Genomic DNA, 17,528 nt, shown 5'->3' with positions numbered 1-17,528 from the left:
ACAACTGGAAGTGGGAGCTGCTGCTGTTCTTCCTCCGAATGTGGGAAAGTGGGAGTTAAGTGACCACCGATTGGCTGCAGGGCTTTCATGGCATACCATCAAGCGAGCCCCGGAGATCAGGCACCAGAAGGGAATATAGACTTATTTTACCCAGGGGAACATACTTATTGAGAAGGAGCGGTCCGATTAGCGGGCAATCCCTTTAAGTTATTTTCTATTATCAGCACAATCTGAACCATATATGTAACAATGATTTTGCTCATCAGATGCAGAGATTTACAGTTAATTGCACACAAGCATTACTGACCTGTCAATGGCTATAATTCCTAAGGTGAGCATACTGGCAGAACTGATCAGCATGTAAAGGAGGCCAGAAAAATTGCACCACACCACCCCAAAGATCCATTCTCTCAGGATTGAGCTCACAACGACAAATGGAAGCACCAGCATAGACAGGAGGAGATTGGAAAGGGTCAGGCTGAACACAAACTTATTACTGAGAGACAGTAAGTAGGACTTCTTGTACAGTGTGATCACAATGACCAGGTTACCGAGACATATCAGGATGTCAATAATGATTATGGCAATAGATTCAGCTACAATGGTCGCTCCATTTTCTGTGGTAGACTCTGTTTCCACACCATTTCCTTCAGAAGAGTTGATGCTCATTGTCAATCACAATTAAATCTTATCTGAATCATGCTGGGAACCTGCAGGGGAAAAAAATAGAAATTTTATTACGGTGTCTTAAATAATTGTAGAATTATTCCCTGAAATGTTAAGATTCTAAAAATCCATGGCCACATGAATGCAAGAATTTATACTGAAAAAAACTTAACCTAAATGAACAGAACATTAAGGTCACATTCACATGTTCAGTATTTTACATCAGTATTTGCAAGCAAAAACAGGAGTGGGTGATAAATACAGAAGTGGTGACTTGTTTCTATTATACTTTTCCTCTGATTCTTCCTCTTCTGGTTTTGGCTTACAAACACTGATGTAAAGTACTGACCAAATACTGATAGCCTTAAACCACGTTCTCACTATGTGCCCACGATGCAGAAATGCTCCAGATTTTTCCTGAACGTTTCTGCATCTCCCTGGCAGAAAAAACGCATGCGGATTGTACAAGCGGATTGTACATAGGTTTTCCTGCCAGGGACATGCGGATGTGAAGCGTTCTTCACATGCATTTCCGCATGCGGGTTGTCAAGCGCTTTCCAATCGATTTTAGCATCACTTGGAAAGTGCTTGTCAACTTGGTCACACTATATAAATCCATGCAAACGGCAAATGGCATGGATTTATATAGTGTGACCGTAAAAGAATGGTTAAAAATAAAAAAATAAATCTATACTTACCTTCTGATGGCCCCTGCAGTCTTGCTTCGCTCCATCCTGGCTGCCGGCAACTCGCGGTACACTGAAGGACCAGGAGTCACATGACTATGACGTCAGCGCAGGTCCTTCAGTCCACCGCGAGCTGCCGGCATGGGAGGATGAGTTCAGCGGGGGCCGTCAGAAGGTAAATATAAAATTTATTTTTTATTCTTATTTTTTTTTTTTTTACAGTTTGTATGGTACCCGGGTCCGGAGGAGAGTCTCCTGTCCTCCACACCCGGGTACCATCCGCACATTGAAAAGCGTGGAATGCGCATCTACATAAGCAGTGATGCGGAATCCATGCGTTCCAATGCAAGTCAATGGCGACGAAAACGCAGCGCTTCCGCAAAATAATTGGTAGCGCTGCGTTTTTTTCCGCAGCATGTGCACAGCACATGCGGATTATCATTGGGGAACATGGCAGGCCTTCTAACATGAGTTTAAGCGTTTCTGCCGCTGCAGAAATGCTTAAAAAATGCATCGTGGGCACACAGCCTTAGGCTGCGCTCGTCCTCTCATGCCGGCAGCTCGCGATAGACTGAAGGACCTGCGCTGACGTCATAGTCATGTGACGAGTCACGTGACGCTGACGTCGGCAGGTCCTTCAGTGTACTGCGATCTGCCGACAGCCAGGACAGAGCGAAGCAAGACACCGGGGGCCATCGGAAGGTAAGTATAGATTTATTTTTTTTATTTTTAACCATTCTTTGGGGTCACACTATATAAATCCATGCCGTTTGCATGGATTTATATAGTGTGACCAAGTTGTCAAGCACTTTCCAAGTGATGCTAAAATCACTTGGAAAGCGATTGTCAATCCGCATGCGGAAATGCATGTGAAGAACGCTTCACATCCGCATGTCCCTGGCAGGAAAACGCATGTACAATCCGCATGCGTTTTTTTCTGTCAGGGAGATGCAAAAAACGCTCAGGAAAAATCCGGAGCATTTCTGCATCGTGGGCACATAGCCTTACTGTCTAAAAACCAACAAACATGATTAGACATTGGGTGAATTGCAGCTCAAGTCCCTGATATCACACAATGGCCAGGTAGCTGCCAAGTCTCAGACTATAAGACCTAGGCTAGAACATGGTTGCTCTTTTTCCACCCACTACGCCTGGCCACAGGTTTTATTACTATTATTAAACAGCATCATAAGTCACTATCATGCCTAGTAGTACACATCAGGCTTCGTTTCCTTGATAACTTGTGCCAATATTTATGTTATAGGGGAACTGCACAGACAAAAAAAAAAATGTGATGTTTATTGTTCAAAAAACTTTTTTTCTTTTCTTTTAACATTAAAGGGAATTTCCAGGACTACAACATTAATGACCCATCCTTTGGAGAAGACATTACTATCAGATTGGTGGCGGTCTGAGACTCGGCACCCCAATCAGCCAGCTGTTCGAAGGTCCAGTAACTTCTGCACAGACCGTGTATGGAGCCAGAACTCTGCCGTAATCTGGAGTAGGCTTACAGCAGCTTAGCTCCCATTTACTTTTACATAATAGGTGAAATCAGTAACAAATGTGGAAACAAAATTAACAGTTGGAGGCTGTGAATGTATATTTTTTACAAGGATAGCCTACACGTGATGGATCCCAGTGTTTATACATAAGTTGCAGCCTCTTGTCGGAGGTACATCTTGGGCAATCTCCCTGACGTATGCCTTAATCATAGCCTTATATATGATGTGAACTGGCAGGCTAAAGGGATTCAAGGATTTATTTATTTTTTTTCATTTTGGCAAAGAAATCTAAAAAGAAAGAACAATTAGGCTGGGTGCCCACGTAGCGTTTTTCAAGCGTTTATGCTGCAGAATTTCCGCAGCATAAACGCTTGTGAAAAGCTAGGTAATCCGCACCCCATGGTCCCCAAGGGGATTCCGCATGTTCTATGCACATGCTGCGGATTTTTCCGCAGCGTCTATGCTGCGTACAAAAATACGCAGCATGTCATTTAATTTTGCGGAAGCGCAGCGGAACTCCCGCCATTGACTTGCATTGAAACGCATACGACGCGCCCCCTGGGACATATTCCTTTTTGAGGGGAATACCCGGCACCGGATCAGATGGGGGGTTGTAGTCTCCGAGCGGCTGTGACCCGGTCCCGTGCCCAGGGCGTCAAGCTCAGTGTTATGTGGCAGTCTTTACTGATGTTATTAAAGTTCGTTGTGTCGACTACGCCACCCGTTGTGATGCGGTCACTGTGGCCGCCGCTGCAGCAGGGTCCGCTGAGGCTGATGGTGGATGCGCAGCTTGGTGGGATAACCCCCAACGGGAGGGGTATAGCCTCAGAGGGGACAGGCGCAGAGGATGGGGGTTGTGGTGGTGCGGTGCAGCCGGTAATGATGACAGACTCGGGTAGTGCAGTTAAGGGTCTTTACTTACTGCAGATGTTCCTGGTCACTCTAGCTCCAAGTGACCTCCCGAGCCGTGCTGCGTCCACCAGGTCCTGGATCCGGCCAACCCCCAAACAAGTCCGGAGCGTGGCCCTGAGCTCTCCCTCTGTCCTTCCTTCAGCCGTCCCCACCAGTGATTCACCTAAATCCAGCTCCCTCGGGCCTTCTGTTGGGCAACCTTTGGCCTCAGGTTCCCTGACCCTCCATGTGGTGTGCCTTCAGGGTGAATGTAGTGGGTGACCGTGACAGACTCTGCCCACGGTCTCCGGTCTCTGGCTGGGGAATGTCTTTACCCCCACCAGCTTGGGTTCCGGTACCCTTCTGCTGACTCCTCACCCGGTGTTCTTATTTGGGTTCTTGGGTCCCTTCTTTGTCCCCCTCTGGGTCTCCTTCTTTACTCCACTCTCTCTCCAGGGCTGTTGTTTCTTTCTGCAGGCTTGTCCTCTGCATCTGACTTACTCTCTGCGTCTGACCCTGATCCTAGTTGGTGCCCTCCTTATATATCCCTCTATGTGTGAGCTCAGGTGACCAGCACCCAATGAGCTCCTATCACTACCCAGACTGCTCCCCCTATCTGCCCCTACACTACATGGGATGTTCCTCCCCCCTCCCACTCCAGCCAGGAACAGGCTCGGTCGCACCTGCACATTTCTAAGTGGGAGTGCCGTCGGCCTGCTCCTCTGGAATGGGATGTATGTAGTGCATGCAGTCTATCTGAGCTCAGTTCCACACTCCATCCTTACCCGGGAGTGGAATATCACACCTCTGGGTTGAGGTGCAATACTCCTGTAGCAGCCGAATCCTCAGGGTGCTACATTCCCCCCTGGTAAATCACAGCACGTCCTCGGGCTGCAAAGACAAAAACACCAAAACATACAAATTTTTATAAACATATAAAACATATAAAATATTATATATATATAACTTTTTCATATAGACATCATTATAACATTCTCGTCGTCTCTTTCTTTCTTCCTCCTCTGGTCACCGTGCAACTCGTGACCAGGTAAAGTGCGACAGTCTTTTGATAAGCAGTTTCTCATAAAACCAGTAGGGGGCGCCTTAGGAAGCGCAACTATGTACAGGGAAGTTTTGGCCGTTCTCAGTCCCCGGCCAAGTAAAGGGAATGGGATGGCTGCTCACAGTCCTCAGCCTGGTTTGGGTAGGGGACACACGGGTTAAACTGTTCACTGGTCCCAACGGGGACTAAACTTTAAAGCAGCCACGGTTACTTGGGTACCCCGACGGGTAACTATTTACAGTTTTTCTTTACTACTGTTCTTAATCGTAGTACCTCCTAGCCTTGAACCCGTCCGGGTCTTCTGGCTCTTCCTCCCTACACCGCAGCTCCTCCTCTGTCAGGCGATGCACGTGGAGGGCGTAAGGTCCCTTGGCACACTTGTGCCGGGTGAACGTTACCTCGTCACCGACGTAGAGGTCACGGCCTTTGTGACCCTCTGGCAGGTGAGACTCGACATCCCGTCGGGTAACGAAGACGTCACCCATGGTGTTCTGGTCCTTTATGAAGCCCCACCCATGCTGCGCATTAAACTTTATTACCGTCCCGATGGTACGGGGACGATCTGCTGCACGGGGGTCCCTTCTGGTCCGGCTCTTTTGCTCCGCGCTGCGGGTCCGGGCCCATTGCTCTCTGGCCCGCCTCTCCTCCCGCTCTCTCTTGAACTCTGCCAGCTGTTGACGGCAACACTCGGTACGCTCTGCTGCAGCTGCCCGAGTCTCTCCGGTGAACCCCATCAAATCTTCTCCCGTGGGGTCCCACACGAACTGGGCTTCCTCGAGTGGAGGCGAGACCCGAGTCACGGGCTTTGGAGCCGGGATCAGGGGCTCACACAAGGGCCCTAGTCTTTGCTGCCGCTCTAGCTCAGGGTACCCTTCGGGCCAGATGAAGGGCCGCCCGTCCGGCCATGTGAGCTGGCCGAAGAGGTCCTCCCCCAGGTGTGGCACCCTTGGTATTACGGGTGCGGGCGCGATGGTGGGGGCGCCCAGGTTGCCCAGGCCTTGCGGCCAGGCCTGGGGCATCTGGAAGGTAAATGGAACTGTTAACACGGCGGCACCCTGGGCCACCTGGCCTTGCGACCAGGCCGGAGGCTCCGCGGAGGTAGATGGCTCTGCTGGGGATGCGGCGCCCGGAAACGCTAGGCCCTGCGACCAGGCCGGAGGCTCCTCTTCCTTCGCCACGCTCCGGGTCACGACGCGTGACGTCACTGGGGTCGCGACGGCGGCTTCCGGTCGGGGCCTAGTCGGTGGCGGTGTCATGGCGGTCTCGGGTACGGCAGGGGGACTTTCGGGCTCTGCGACGGGGAGCTGGGGCAGGTGGGTGGTCTTCCGGTATGGGGTATAGGCGTCCCCCTTACCTGCTGCCATACGTCTCGCTCCCTCTTCTGCGCCGTCTCCGGCCTTGGGTCCTCCCGCGTCATCCGCAGAGGTAGTCGGTGTCTTCTTCCAAGGGAGCGGGTTCCGTGGACGGATTCCAGCTTGCTGGGCCATCTCCCGGCCCCACTCCGCCAGGATCTCCCTCTGCACTCGGGCCATCCTTCCCGCGAGGCCCTCCAGGGCACTCCGCGCGCACTCCCGATCTCGGGGAAGCTGCGCCAGGATCTCCGCTAAGCCTAGCGGGGTTGTTGACTCTAGCAGGCTCCTGACCATCGGGTCGGTGCTGCTCTGCTCGGCTTCCGGCAGGCTCCTGGCCAGCGGGCCGGTGCTGCTCTGCCCTCCTCCTTCTTCCTTCTGCAGGCTCCTGGCCAGCGGGCCGGTGCTGCTCTGCTGCCGCTCCATTCCCGGGTCTACTCTTCCTCTCCTCGACTCCGGGTGCTCTCGCTCTGGACACCTTGCCTCCGGGTGCGCTCGTTCTAGACTGCTCCAAGCGACACCCATCTTTTCTCTTTTCTTTCGTCTCCTCCCCCTCCGAGGGCGGTCCCGGGGCAACTCGGTGACTGTCAGCTCCAGGGGTAGTTCTTTCACGCTGACAGACACCTCCAGCATCACAGTCTCTGTTGGTGGGGGCGGTTTCCACTTTTGGCGCCATTTTCTGTCCTGGCCCACGATGGGAGGTGGCCTCTTGCCCTCCTTTGGCACGCCCATAATGGCGTCCGCTGCTCTTCCAAGGCGGGAAATCTGCGGTTTTGGCGGGAAGCGTCGCCCAGTGGCGGGAAACTCTGCAGATGGCGGGAACAAGCTGGAAATGGCGGACAATCGGCGGGAAACGACTGGTGATGGAGTCCGATGGCGTGGACCCTCCGGAACCGGCGGGAGACTTCTTTCTGAGGTAAACTTGCACTTTTCTTCAGGCACGCAGTACCCGGGTGTTGCGGGCACGTAATCCTGCCGACTACGCCAAAATTGACGCGCCCCCTGGGACATATTCCTTTTTGAGGGGAATACCCGGCACCGGATCAGATGGGGGGTTGTAGTCTCCGAGCGGCTGTGACCCGGTCCCGTGCCCAGGGCGTCAAGCTCAGTGTTATGTGGCAGTCTTTACTGATGTTATTAAAGTTCGTTGTGTCGACTACGCCACCCGTTGTGATGCGGTCACTGTGGCCGCCGCTGCAGCAGGGTCCGCTGAGGCTGATGGTGGATGCGCAGCTTGGTGGGATAACCCCCAACGGGAGGGGTATAGCCTCAGAGGGGACAGGCGCAGAGGATGGGGGTTGTGGTGGTGCGGTGCAGCCGGTAATGATGACAGACTCGGGTAGTGCAGTTAAGGGTCTTTACTTACTGCAGATGTTCCTGGTCACTCTAGCTCCAAGTGACCTCCCGAGCCGTGCTGCGTCCACCAGGTCCTGGATCCGGCCAACCCCCAAACAAGTCCGGAGCGTGGCCCTGAGCTCTCCCTCTGTCCTTCCTTCAGCCGTCCCCACCAGTGATTCACCTAAATCCAGCTCCCTCGGGCCTTCTGTTGGGCAACCTTTGGCCTCAGGTTCCCTGACCCTCCATGTGGTGTGCCTTCAGGGTGAATGTAGTGGGTGACCGTGACAGACTCTGCCCACGGTCTCCGGTCTCTGGCTGGGGAATGTCTTTACCCCCACCAGCTTGGGTTCCGGTACCCTTCTGCTGACTCCTCACCCGGTGTTCTTATTTGGGTTCTTGGGTCCCTTCTTTGTCCCCCTCTGGGTCTCCTTCTTTACTCCACTCTCTCTCCAGGGCTGTTGTTTCTTTCTGCAGGCTTGTCCTCTGCATCTGACTTACTCTCTGCGTCTGACCCTGATCCTAGTTGGTGCCCTCCTTATATATCCCTCTATGTGTGAGCTCAGGTGACCAGCACCCAATGAGCTCCTATCACTACCCAGACTGCTCCCCCTATCTGCCCCTACACTACATGGGATGTTCCTCCCCCCTCCCACTCCAGCCAGGAACAGGCTCGGTCGCACCTGCACATTTCTAAGTGGGAGTGCCGTCGGCCTGCTCCTCTGGAATGGGATGTATGTAGTGCATGCAGTCTATCTGAGCTCAGTTCCACACTCCATCCTTACCCGGGAGTGGAATATCACACCTCTGGGTTGAGGTGCAATACTCCTGTAGCAGCCGAATCCTCAGGGTGCTACACATAGAAACCGCGACTGTACATTTGTGCAAGCGGCTTCTATGAGTCTCTATGTGCGGATGGTACCCAGTTCTGGAGGAGAGGAGACTCTCATCCAGACCTGGGTACCATTGTACCTGTAAAAAAAAAGAATAAAATAAATATTATACTTACCTTTCCGAAGGCTTCTCTCTGAATGCCGGCATCGCTTGAGGACCTGCGGTGACGTCACAGTCATGTGACCGCAGGCCCTTCACCGCTCTGTCTCGCGATATGCCGGCATCCAGGAACCAGACGGGAACGAGCGCTGCTGCACACACCGGGGCCTCGGGGGTGAGTATAGCTTTATTTGTTTTAATTTTTACGGTTCACACTGTATAAATCCATGCCGTTTGCAGGGATTTATACAGTGTGACCTAGTTGTCAAGCACTTTCCAAGTGATGCTATCGCCTGGAAAGCGCTTGTCAATCTTCATGCGGAAACGCATGTGAATCCGCATGTGGATCTGCATGTATTCTGCAGGAAAAACGCATGCACGATCTGCATGCGCTTTTTCTGCCAGGGAGATGCAGAAATGCTGCAGAAATTTTCTGCTTCATTTCTGCATCGTGGGCACATAGCCTTACATTACCCCTTGAGACCAACTGCTACTCAGGTCATCGCCATCATCCATGTGACTGATGAGGCAGAAAATCAAGTGACTGATGTTTTGTAAGCCCTGAGGGCGGGGTCCGCTCCCCTCCCTGGCCAGGGTCTGTTTAGTTCATGTATGTATGTAAACCCTGTTCACATGTACAGCACCAGGGAATTAATGGTGCTTTATAAATAAATAATAGCATGAAGAAATGTTGACATCCCCATGTCCTGCACAGCACACTGTACAAGCATTACACTCTGGATTTGCTATTCAAGCAATTGCGTGCCGTGCACAGGCAGCTCCCTACATGTGGGCACACACAGAAGAATGCAAGGACACTCCATTTGCTCACTGATACCTGGAGCAATGCGGTATCTAGAGGGAATATACAGTGGGGAATGTCTGGCGTCCCTTTGTTGTACAGGCCGCACTGTACTGCTCTCGCACCCTTCTTACACACTGCCCACCCAGCTGACTAGAACACAACGAGCCGCCCACATCTTCCTACCTTCTGTCCCTCAGCTGTGACTATCTCATATACTGCATGTCCACAGCGAGTGCTTCTGCAAGACCCCGGAACCACAGGCCGGGTTTTAGATTAACTTCCGGCGCGTGGAACGCAAGAGTGCGTTTCAAGCGTGTGTGGTCACAAATATGCGCCGTACTCGTCGCGTGTATGACGTAAAGAGTCCATGTGTACTAATTGTCAAGCGGCTTGATGACTTTCATAAATCAATAAATACCATCTCATGAACAATCCAGTAATATCACACATTGTTCTATTCTCTGGTTTATAGTTACTGCTTCTAATCGTCTGTTTTCAGTTTGGGGTTCGAGTTTTAATGTCCTCTATGGGAAATATAAATTAAAGGGGATGTTCACTACTGCGGAACATCTGATTAATAGCGCCTGCTGATTGGATACAGTCTCCATCGTTTAGTCCAAGCTGAAGAAACACTAGTCTAACACTTAGACAAAACTCTGAATGCTGCAGCCGATCAGTGGTAACAAAATCATTGTTCGCCAGGAGATACAGGGTTGAGATCAGAGGAACGTCTCCGGCAGGCAGTAACGATACATTTTTTATTTTATGATACACCCTGGTGTTACTAGTGGACAACCCCTTTAAATGTTTAAAAATGTAACTTGTTGATGTCACGCCTATGGGCGCTCGCAGTGCTCCTGAATTTATTTGTTTGTGCTCGCCTTCACTAGAGATGTCTGACGGGGCCTGTGATCGAAGTATCCCCTTGAGAGGACCTGTCTGCTCTTCCGCCATGTCTGCTTTCTCCGTCCGTGCCTCCTTTCTCCATCCGTGTCTGCTTTCTCCGTCCTTGCCTGCTTTCTCCGTCCATGCCTGCTTTCTCCGTCCGTGTCTGCTTTCTCCGTCCGTGTCTGCTTTCTCCGTCCGTGTCTGCTTTCTCCGTCCGTGTCTGCTTTCTCCGTCCGTGTCTGCTTTCTCCGTCCGTGCCTGCTTTCTCCGTCCGTGCCTGCTTTCTCCGTCCGTGTCTGCTTTTTCCGTCCGTGCCTGCTTTCTCCGTCCGTGTCTGCTTTCTCCGTCCGTGTCTGCTTTCTCCGCCATGTCTGCTTTCCTTCCATGTCTGGTTTACCAAACAACTGTATATTCCATGAATTAACATTTTTGGAGCATAGAACTTTTCACTGTATCATTCCTCTGTTATTCTTCCTGAAATGTATGGATAAATTGACAATTAGCTGTTACCATTTCTGATAGACTGACACTGTCAGCATTGATTGGACAATGTAGGAACGCATGAATTACCAAGGGAATGAACAAGTCCAGTTGTCAATTTATTATTACATTTCTGAGAAAAATTAAAGTGGTTCTCCTGGACTTTTGTATTTTTTTCTTATGGGGCTAAGAACTTGCAGGCAGGTAGTTGCTGACTACCTCCCTGTTCTGCTCAGCGCTGGTCTCTGCTGTCTGAGTGGTCACTGACCGCTCCTTCCAGTTATTCTACTGCTTCATTTGACCTCATGTCAACAGAGAAACTGTTCCTCTCCCACTCTGTAGATGAGGTGTGACTGTCAACATCATGCTGATTGATATCCAGCTCCCCGCAGTTAGGCAATGGGGAGCCAGCTGTTAATCATCATGTAATTGTTATTGATATCCCCGTCAACAGAGCGGAATAGAAGAAGCTACTCTGTCGAAGTGGCAGCAGCTTCAGAATTGCAGTAGGAGCGGTCCGTGACAACTCTGACCCTCCAGAGGATTTCGCTGGGTAGAACAGGCCCATAGCCCCATGATAGTTCTTAGCCCCATGAGAAAAAAATCTAAAATTCCTGCATAACTCCTTTAAAGAGGAAGAGTTTAGACAAGATGCGCCAGAATTTTTATCGGGTTTGTCCAGGATTTTATAAAAATAACCACAATGTCCCAGCTCAGGTCACCCTGTCATCTTTTGGCTTCTTGTTGCCTGATACTCCAGGAGCACTTCACACAGGGCAGGCAGCACATACCCACCACCAACAATTTCTTCTCCCAGTATATGGAGGAAGGGTAGTGATGAAATATATGATGCTTTGAATTTGGCATAGAGTATAAAGAGTTTGTCACCATTTTTTTCATTTGAAAAACAGACCCACTGTAATCTGAAAATAAATACAAAAATGTTGCTGAGCCTGAAAAGAACAAGTGGCAAGAAGTCCATCAATATTGTATTTCTTGCAACCTAAATTGTTATTAGCAAAAAAGCATCACAATCAAAAGTTATCACCAATTCCTATCCCAAGGTCGGGGGTCAGGAGCCTCATCCTTAATGGAGTGAAGGTGCACGTGCTTGGCCTGTGCTCCATTCACTGTCTTTGAAACTGCCGAGTACAACTATTTCCCCTCAGTCCTATAGCCAGTGAACAGATCGGGGTTCAGCATGTACACCTCCGTTCCATTAAGTGTCACATTCACACCATTTTGAAAGTCGCAATGTGACCATATACTCTTTAGTTATGCTACATGGTAGCATTGCTATACTGAGATCTCAAGCCGTGCAACAACTATAATAGCCATGGTACAAAGCAAGCAATCCTGTACTAGTCCAATTTGAGGGAATGCTCCATGTTGCTTAGAACATAGCAGATGTGTATTGTACTGTGTATCTGCTATAATACAGCGTGCCAATGTGTAAGGCAGGTTTTACTAACAATTTGTTTTATGTAGTACAAAGAAGACATGTTACATTAGAATAAAGATCCCATAATCTCGGTATAAAATCAATAAAAAGTAGCTGTGGCTTTACTCCGCATGTCTCCTAACAAAAATAATAGAAGTATTCAGATTTAGGCTAGGACTACAGAGCGACCATACATACGATGCAGGACTACTCTGGTTCTTCAATGCACTGAACTCCAGAGCTGCTGAAGATGTACGATTGGACGTGATGATCAGACTGATCGGCATATCTGAAGGATAGCTATACGGCTCATGGAAGTATGAAGGAAATCACAGAGTGACTGCACTGTAAAATCATATATCGGGGGTAGACATTGTGACCAGGGCATCTCTGTAGTATACACCCTGGCTACATACATACATAGTAATAATAATACACACTGCCCCATCCACTTGACTACAACACAAACTAAAGACCTAATCAGATTACATGTAAGAAGATTTCACTTTCTGGGATGTAATGCCTCTCTAAACATATAACCCTTCTCGTGTGTGCGGTGGTGAGAATAGGTAAGAGACCCCACGCCTGATAGTCATAATCACAGATTATAGATTGCGTTGCACCACGTGTCCTCTGCAGTGCTGCCGAAAGGTGCAAGTGCTGGCAACTCCCCACCAAAGAGGGAAGCTTGATGGGATAAGCTCCAACCGAGGCAGCATAAGTGGTACGTACATAGACGAGATAATGGTGGGCAAAATGGACCCAATTTAATGGTGCTAGGTTTTGGCACCTAAGGGTGTGTTCACACGTTGCATTTTTGAAATCTCATCCATGTTACTTATTCTTTCCTTGCCGATTTTAAGCAGTTTCATATCTGACGCATAAAAAACACATATTTTAAGCAGCGTTTTTCTTCCCAACACTCCAGATTTCTCTGCTGCAAATACAGAACATGGGCACACACTCTTGGAGCTGCACAGCACTGCTCTGTTAACTGTTCAGTGATTGCTGCCAGATACTGCAGATCCATTCCTATTCATTCAAAAGTGGGCAGATATGCATTGCTTGGCTGCAGCTACTATACAGTTAATAGAGCTGTATGTGCAGCTCCACACCTGATCCCATTTGGCTGCCGGCATTGTGAACAGCTGTATTTTTAGGCTGGGAACCATGGACTTCCCAGCCTGATAATCAGTCCGCAGCTGTCTGCTTTACCTTTGCTGGTTTCATAAAATAGGGGGAAACTCACGTCGTTTTTAAAAATTATTTATTAGGCTAAACAACACCTTTTTAGTAACACATGAAAGGCACTAACGGGTGCAAGTTTACTATATGTAGAAAGCTTGTGAAATTATATATCTACAAGATATCTATCTTTATTCTGAGGGTTCTGGTTGTAAATTTACTGTACTTGGTTGATGAAATTTTGTTGTCCCTTTGAGATGGGTGCGTAAAACTCAGACGGCACATGCATGATCCGTATGCTGTCTGTTTTTTTCTCTCGCTCCCATAGATTTGCATTGGTGAGTCTCGTCTGCTATATGCGGCCCCTCGCAGCATGCTGAGATTATTTTTTTTCCTCACGCCGAATCAGGCTGAAGAAAATAATCGCAGATGAGCACTGAATCATTGAATTACATTGGTCAGAGTGCAATGTGATGTTTTCTCACATTGCATGTCTGATTTATACGCTAATGTGAGCAATCCCTTAAAGTGAACCTGACCGCTGATACATGCTGCCCGATCCATGGTGACTCGCCTGTCCTACTAGTCTCCTGTCCGCCTCGGCAGCTATTAAATGTATGGTTTTCTCTGAAACTCTGCAGCATTTCAGTGTCAGACATACAGGTGCATCTCACTTAATTAGAATATCATCATAAAGTTAATTTATTTCAGTTCTTCAATACAAAAAGTGAAACTCATATTATATAGAGTCATTACTAACACAGTGATCTATTTCAAGTGTTTATTTCTGTTAATATTGATGATTATGGCTTACTGCCAATGAAAACACAGAAGTCATTATCTCAGTAAATTAGAATACTTTATAACATCCGGGCCTATGGATGCTGGTGGGGGATATCACGGTGGCTGGCCCGGTCCGTGGCCCAGGGCGGTCAACCAAAAAGGAAGGTGGGTTTGGGTTCATATGGGGTTTTGGAATAGTTTGTGACGCCACCTGTGGTGCCTGGTAAGGTCTACCAGTGCTGCGACAGTCCTCTGAGGTAGATGTTAGGGCAGCTTATGATGGAATGGCTCCCCACAGGTGGAGCGAGCCTCAGGGCAGCGTGGGGAAATGGATGGTGGGACAGGTGAGAGCCGGCCAGGACGGTTCAGAGAGAAATGACAGACACCCGGGGGTTCGCTTCGGTACCTTTACTGGTGTAGATGCAGGTATGGTCCAGGGTACTCGGTACAAAGGGTGCACTTCTGGACTCTCCCCAGTGAGCGGTTATAGGGCCTCCTGATCCGTTGCTTTCACTTGCTAAGCTTCTGACCTGCCTGGAGCTAGGCCTGGCTTAATTACTGTCTCTCTCTCACTTGCACCTGCTGACCTGGTGGTAGGGCCTTCTCTTGGAGATCACTCTCCCTGGACGCTGGGGCCTCTGTGACTCAGCCCTGGTACGGTAGTCAGCGTTGGTCAACCTGGGACTTGTAGTCCTCCAGGTATCCGGTGGTCCCTACCGGGTATAAAGGGACCCTGTAGGCGCGAACCCGGTGTATAGTTCGGGGTGAGCCTGGTACGCTCATCTGCCCCTCTCGTTGCTTCTTCTCTCCTCTTGCCTTCGGCCATACTCAGGGCCCTCACTAGGCTTCAACTCGTGCTGTAGGCCTTGGCTCGCCTAAGCACAGCAGCCAACATGCTGCCTCTTCACTGATCTCCTAGCGTCAGCACACTCTGACTACCTAACTCCACCCTCCAGTATATATGTCCCTAACAGGGCTCCCTCTGGTGGTCTGAGGTGGTACGGTGGAGGTGTGTGAATGTAATGAGGGCCTCTTGTGGAGAAGTCCATCCATGCACCCTTTTGGGTTCTGTGGTACCTGTGCACAGCAGGGCGCCACACGTACAGCCGATGCCGCATACATGTTGTCCATGGATCAATCAGCACCTAGCAGGTTTATTTTAATTATTTACATAAATAAACAATAAAAATAATTAATTTTTATTTTGGAAAACAAAATTCTTACAAGTTTTCCATCAGAGGCTGCACTTGTCCTCCTCCCTTCAGACCTGTCCGCTCCGCGCTGTGACTCCAGTGGCCAGGAGACACAGGCGCTTACAGAGCAGAGCCTGTGATTGGCTGACGGGGGATACAAGGGTCACTGTGCCCACTACAGTATAAGGCGGTATATAGGGGGCGCTCTGCAGAGTCCCCCCCATTGTGGCTGTGGCTCATCCCCCTCTTCAGCACTATTCCTCTCTCCCCTCCACAGCTCTTGCTTGTCCCCACACCCTCCCCCATAGTGCACATGTCTGCGAGGCACCTCCTGAGTGACTCCCTGCAGAGCATTGCTCCTCTGCATAGATAAGACCCCAGGAGAGGTGAGGGCCTGTGTCAGGACCATCTGCAGCGTCCAGCAGGGGGCACACCCGCCCTCTGTCTGCAGACCAGGCACGAATGGCCCCTGCCTCTCCTGTACAGTGTCCATTTTACGACATGATCAGATATAAAAATCAAACATCAGAATGATGTCAGTTTGAGGCTAAATATCCTGTCTGAGAACTGATTCTGATAAGTGATTTTGACGAGTGACTTTGACATGTGACTTTTACAACTGTAATAATAATAATAAAAATGTAACTGTTCGCTGATGGGACTTGAACCCAAAATTCTGTGTCCTAAAGCCAGTGCACTAACCACTGAGCTATAAACTCAGTTGTAAAAAACCTAGGAGTTCTATTTGGTTATATGATTTTCAGTGCAAACTTGTCTAATACTCATTGGGACTTATGCACAGACTGCAAGCAAGCCAAATTCAAATGATGTTTGATTTTGATGTGTGAGTCTGATGCGTGACTTTCTTCAAACATTAGAATCACAATGACTTTTAGTCACCCTGAGTATTTTCATGGTTGATCTCATAAGACAAGAAAAGCTATCAGTTAGTATTACTTGACTGGATAGAACAATGGTAAGGCATCAGTCTCTGAAACTACTGTGTTAGAGTTCAAATCTTGATAGGAATAAGATTTTTTTTTTTTAATTATGACTGTTTAGCATTAGCACACAAGCTACAGGGGTGTTTTACTTTTAATATCTGACACTCTGATTGTCATCCCGATGTGTTAAGAGTTTCAGACACGCTGTCTATTTGCATGGTAAATTACATAGCAAAAGTAAATTGGGAGTTTGCAACCAGTACTTGGGTGGATGGAAATAAAAATTTACAATAAAGACATTTTATCATTAGACCCTTTTAAGAAATTATGCACATATGAAGTCACTTGGAAATAGATATGTAGTAAATTATTGCCTCCCAATTTACTTTTGCTATGTAATTTACCATGCAAATAGACAGCATGTCTGAAACTCTTAACACGTCAGGATGACAATCAGAGTGTCAGATATTAAAAGTAAAACACCCCTGTAGTTTGTGTGCTAAATAGCCATAATAAAAAAAAAATCTTATTCCTATCAGGATTTGAACTCTTAACACTGTAGTTTCAGAGGCTGATGCCTTACCATTAAGTTATTCAGTCAAGTGATACTAGCTGATAACTTTTCTTGTCTTATGAGATGAACCATGAAAATACTCAGGGTGACTAAAAGTCATTGTGATTCTGATTCTGATGTTTGAAGAAAGTCACACATCAGACTCACACATCAAAATCAAACCTCATTTGAATTTGGCTTGCTTGCAGTCTGTGCATAAGTCCCAATGAGTTTTAGATAAGTTTACACTGAAAATCATATAACCAAATAGAACTCCTTGGTTTTTACAACTGAGTATATAGGTTAGTGGTGAGTGCACTGGCCTCTGAACATAGACTTTTGGGTTCAAGTCCCATCAGCGAACAGTTACTTTTTTTTTTTATTATTATTACAGTTGTAAAAGTCACTTGTCAGAGTCACTTGTCAGAGTCACTTGTCAAAATCACTCGTCAAAATCACTCGTCAGGATCACTCGTCAGGATCACTCGTCAGAATCACTCGTCAAAATCGCTCGTCAGAATCACTCGTCAAAATCACTCGTCAGAATCACTCGTCAGAATCACTCAAAATCATTCGTCAGAATCACTCGTCAGAATCACTTTTCAGAATCACTCGTCAAAATCACTCGTCAGAATCACTCGTCAAAATCACTCGTCAGAATCACTTTTCAGAATCACTCGTCAAAATCACTCGTCAGAATCACTTTTCAGAATCACTCGTCAAAATCACTCGTCAGAATCACTTTTCAGAATCACTCGTCAAAATCGC

General features: G+C 48.4%; 1 protein-coding gene across 1 annotated transcript in view; it reads right to left on the bottom strand.

The window, feature by feature from the left end:
- GPR161 (G protein-coupled receptor 161) overlaps positions 1-9,602 on the bottom strand; it is a 38,515-nt gene extending 28,913 nt beyond the window's left edge. The window contains exons 1-2 of the mRNA XM_073667220.1: positions 9,477-9,602; positions 308-710 (exon numbers count right to left, since the gene is read on the bottom strand). Of these exons, the coding sequence (XP_073523321.1) occupies positions 308-669 (362 nt within the window). The 5' untranslated portion in view covers positions 670-710; positions 9,477-9,602. The remainder of the gene's footprint in view (positions 1-307; positions 711-9,476) is intronic.
- Between the last annotated feature and the right edge of the window lie 7,926 nt (positions 9,603-17,528).

The sequence above is a fragment of the Phyllobates terribilis genome, unplaced genomic scaffold (genome assembly GCF_046119375.1).
Source record: "Phyllobates terribilis strain yellow unplaced genomic scaffold, ASM4611937v1 Scaffold_2__4_contigs__length_985480577, whole genome shotgun sequence".
NCBI classification, from domain to species: domain Eukaryota; kingdom Metazoa; phylum Chordata; class Amphibia; order Anura; family Dendrobatidae; genus Phyllobates; species Phyllobates terribilis.
The sequence above is the reverse complement of the archived record's forward strand: the minus strand, read 5'-3'. Positions and strand labels throughout refer to the sequence as shown.